The 1916-nt window shown below is 54.0% G+C and overlaps 1 protein-coding gene across 1 annotated transcript; it reads right to left on the bottom strand.

The window, feature by feature from the left end:
• Window positions 1-651: 651 nt before the first annotated feature.
• LOC128105355 (ras-related protein Rap-2a) lies at window positions 652-1678 on the bottom strand. The gene has a single exon (XM_052730436.1). The coding sequence runs from the start codon at window positions 1600-1602 to the stop codon at window positions 1051-1053; it is 552 nt and encodes a 183-aa protein (XP_052586396.1). The 5' UTR covers window positions 1603-1678; the 3' UTR covers window positions 652-1050.
• Between the last annotated feature and the right edge of the window lie 238 nt (window positions 1679-1916).

Genomic DNA, 1916 nt, shown 5'->3' with positions numbered 1-1916 from the left:
ATTACTTCACAGATTATTCAATCTGTTTTTGTTTTGTTTTATGCCTACAATAAAGCTCTGTTACAGCAAATTGGATTTCCAAAGCAGGTGAGCCAAGGGTCACATTGCAACCATAGCCCTTAAAGGCTGCTTTCATGAACACACACACACAATGTCAAATATTTGTACTGTTCTGTGAGGTGTCTGCAAACGGGAACGTGTGGATGTAACATGGCTTCATTTTCCTTCCACGATGGTTCTGGTTAATCGACTCGTTAGTAAGGCTAGGCAACCTCTCCATCTCAGTTGCTTCCTTTTTGCTCAGTACATAGACATCCCTGCTCCGTTAAGAGAGGGTGGGTGTGCGCTTTCAACTCTCATGAGCCCTCATAGAGGCTATTTCCTGTGGCAAAGCAGGTGATTCAACAATTTCTAAAGCCAGACTGGATTTCATACAGCCTTGTTCTGACTTTTACTCTACCGAGGATTGATAGGTAAGTGGATTTCATGTCACAAATTAGGAAAACACCTACAATTAAGCATCAGTTTGAACAACAGAAGTGTGTCAGCTGAGCAGACTCTCCCTGCAGGGCTGTTGGCAGGCAGCTGTTCACCTGGTGGGGTACACTGGCTGGAAGGCCCATCAACTCACGACTTCAGCACGCTTGTAGGAAAATATTTCTCCTTTACCTTTTTTTTTTAAAGACAACAAAATATTTTAATTGTTAGTGGTTATAGGAATTCCTCTGGTTTTTCTCTCCTGATTATTTTTAATTAACACAACAGTGGCGTCTGCCAACTCAGTGGCAGTACCATCATCACTTCAAATGAGATCACCCTGTAGCTCAGCGGTGTGCCTTCAGGTTGCAGATGCACAGAAGACTCAGGACAGTGGTGGAGACTGCAGTCACTGGACCCACAGGGACTCAGAGGCATCAACTGACCATCCAGCCTGAGGGCTGCGGTGCACTGTGGATTCACACCACCCATCCTACAAACCGCGATGGGGTAGACAGGTTGCTGGTGCCTACGAGTCCAGACAAGTCCTGTCCAGGACAGCCATGTTCGATGCTATTGTATGTTACAGGCAGAACAGCACGGGTCGTCCTTGTCAGGCTGAGCGGCATAGTTCATCTGCCTCACAATTTCTGCAAAGAGTTCGTCCACCATGGTTTTACTCTTAGCAGAAGTCTCCATAAAGGGGCAGCCCCACTCTTCGGCCAAGGCGCGGCCTTCATTAGAGGACACTTCTCTCTCACTCTCCAGGTCCACCTTGTTTCCCACCAGGATGACTGGCACCTTCTCATACCGCTTCACGCGGATGATCTGGTCCCGCATGGGCTTGATGTCCTGGAAGCTCTGCTGGTTGACCAGGCTGTAGACCAGGATGAAGCCCTGGCCGTTCTTGATGTACAGGTCCCGCATGGACGCGAACTGCTCGGTGCCCGCCGTGTCCAGGATCTCCAGCACCGACGGCGACGAGTCCACCTCGATCTCCTTGCGGTAGAAGTCCTCTATGGTGGGGTCGTATTTCTCGATGAAGGTGCCGGTCACGAACTGCACGGTCAGGGCGGATTTGCCTACCCCGCCCGAGCCCAGCACCACCACTTTGTACTCGCGCATCGTCCCTGCGCGGCCGCCGCCGCCGCCGCTGCCCGCGACATAGACCTGCGCCCGCGCGCCGCGCCCCGACCCCGCGGCCCCGCCGGCTCACGGCCGCGCCAGCGCCCTGGGTGCCGGCGGCGGGGCGGCAGCTGATCGAGCCGCACGGCCCTGTGAGCGGGGCCAAGCCGGGCGGCGACACAGCCCCGAGGGCGCCGGCAGCGACGGAGCGCGAGCCCGAGCCGGAGCCGCCCGAGCCGCGGGCCCGCAGTGCCGCCCGCCCCCCAATTCTAAGAATTTTAATGTGAAAATTAGGAGGCAAAAATAGTCCTAAA

The sequence above is a fragment of the Peromyscus californicus genome, unplaced genomic scaffold, assembly GCF_007827085.1.
Source record: "Peromyscus californicus insignis strain IS unplaced genomic scaffold, ASM782708v3 Scaffold_9__1_contigs__length_137607984, whole genome shotgun sequence".
NCBI lineage: Eukaryota > Metazoa > Chordata > Mammalia > Rodentia > Cricetidae > Peromyscus > Peromyscus californicus.
The sequence above is the reverse complement of the archived record's forward strand: the minus strand, read 5'-3'. Positions and strand labels throughout refer to the sequence as shown.

Excerpts from the sequence above, each read along its gene's own strand:
- LOC128105355 (XM_052730436.1), bottom strand. The coding sequence starts at position 1,602 with ATGCGCGAGTACAAAGTGGTGGTGCTGGGCTCGGGCGGGGTAGGCAAA.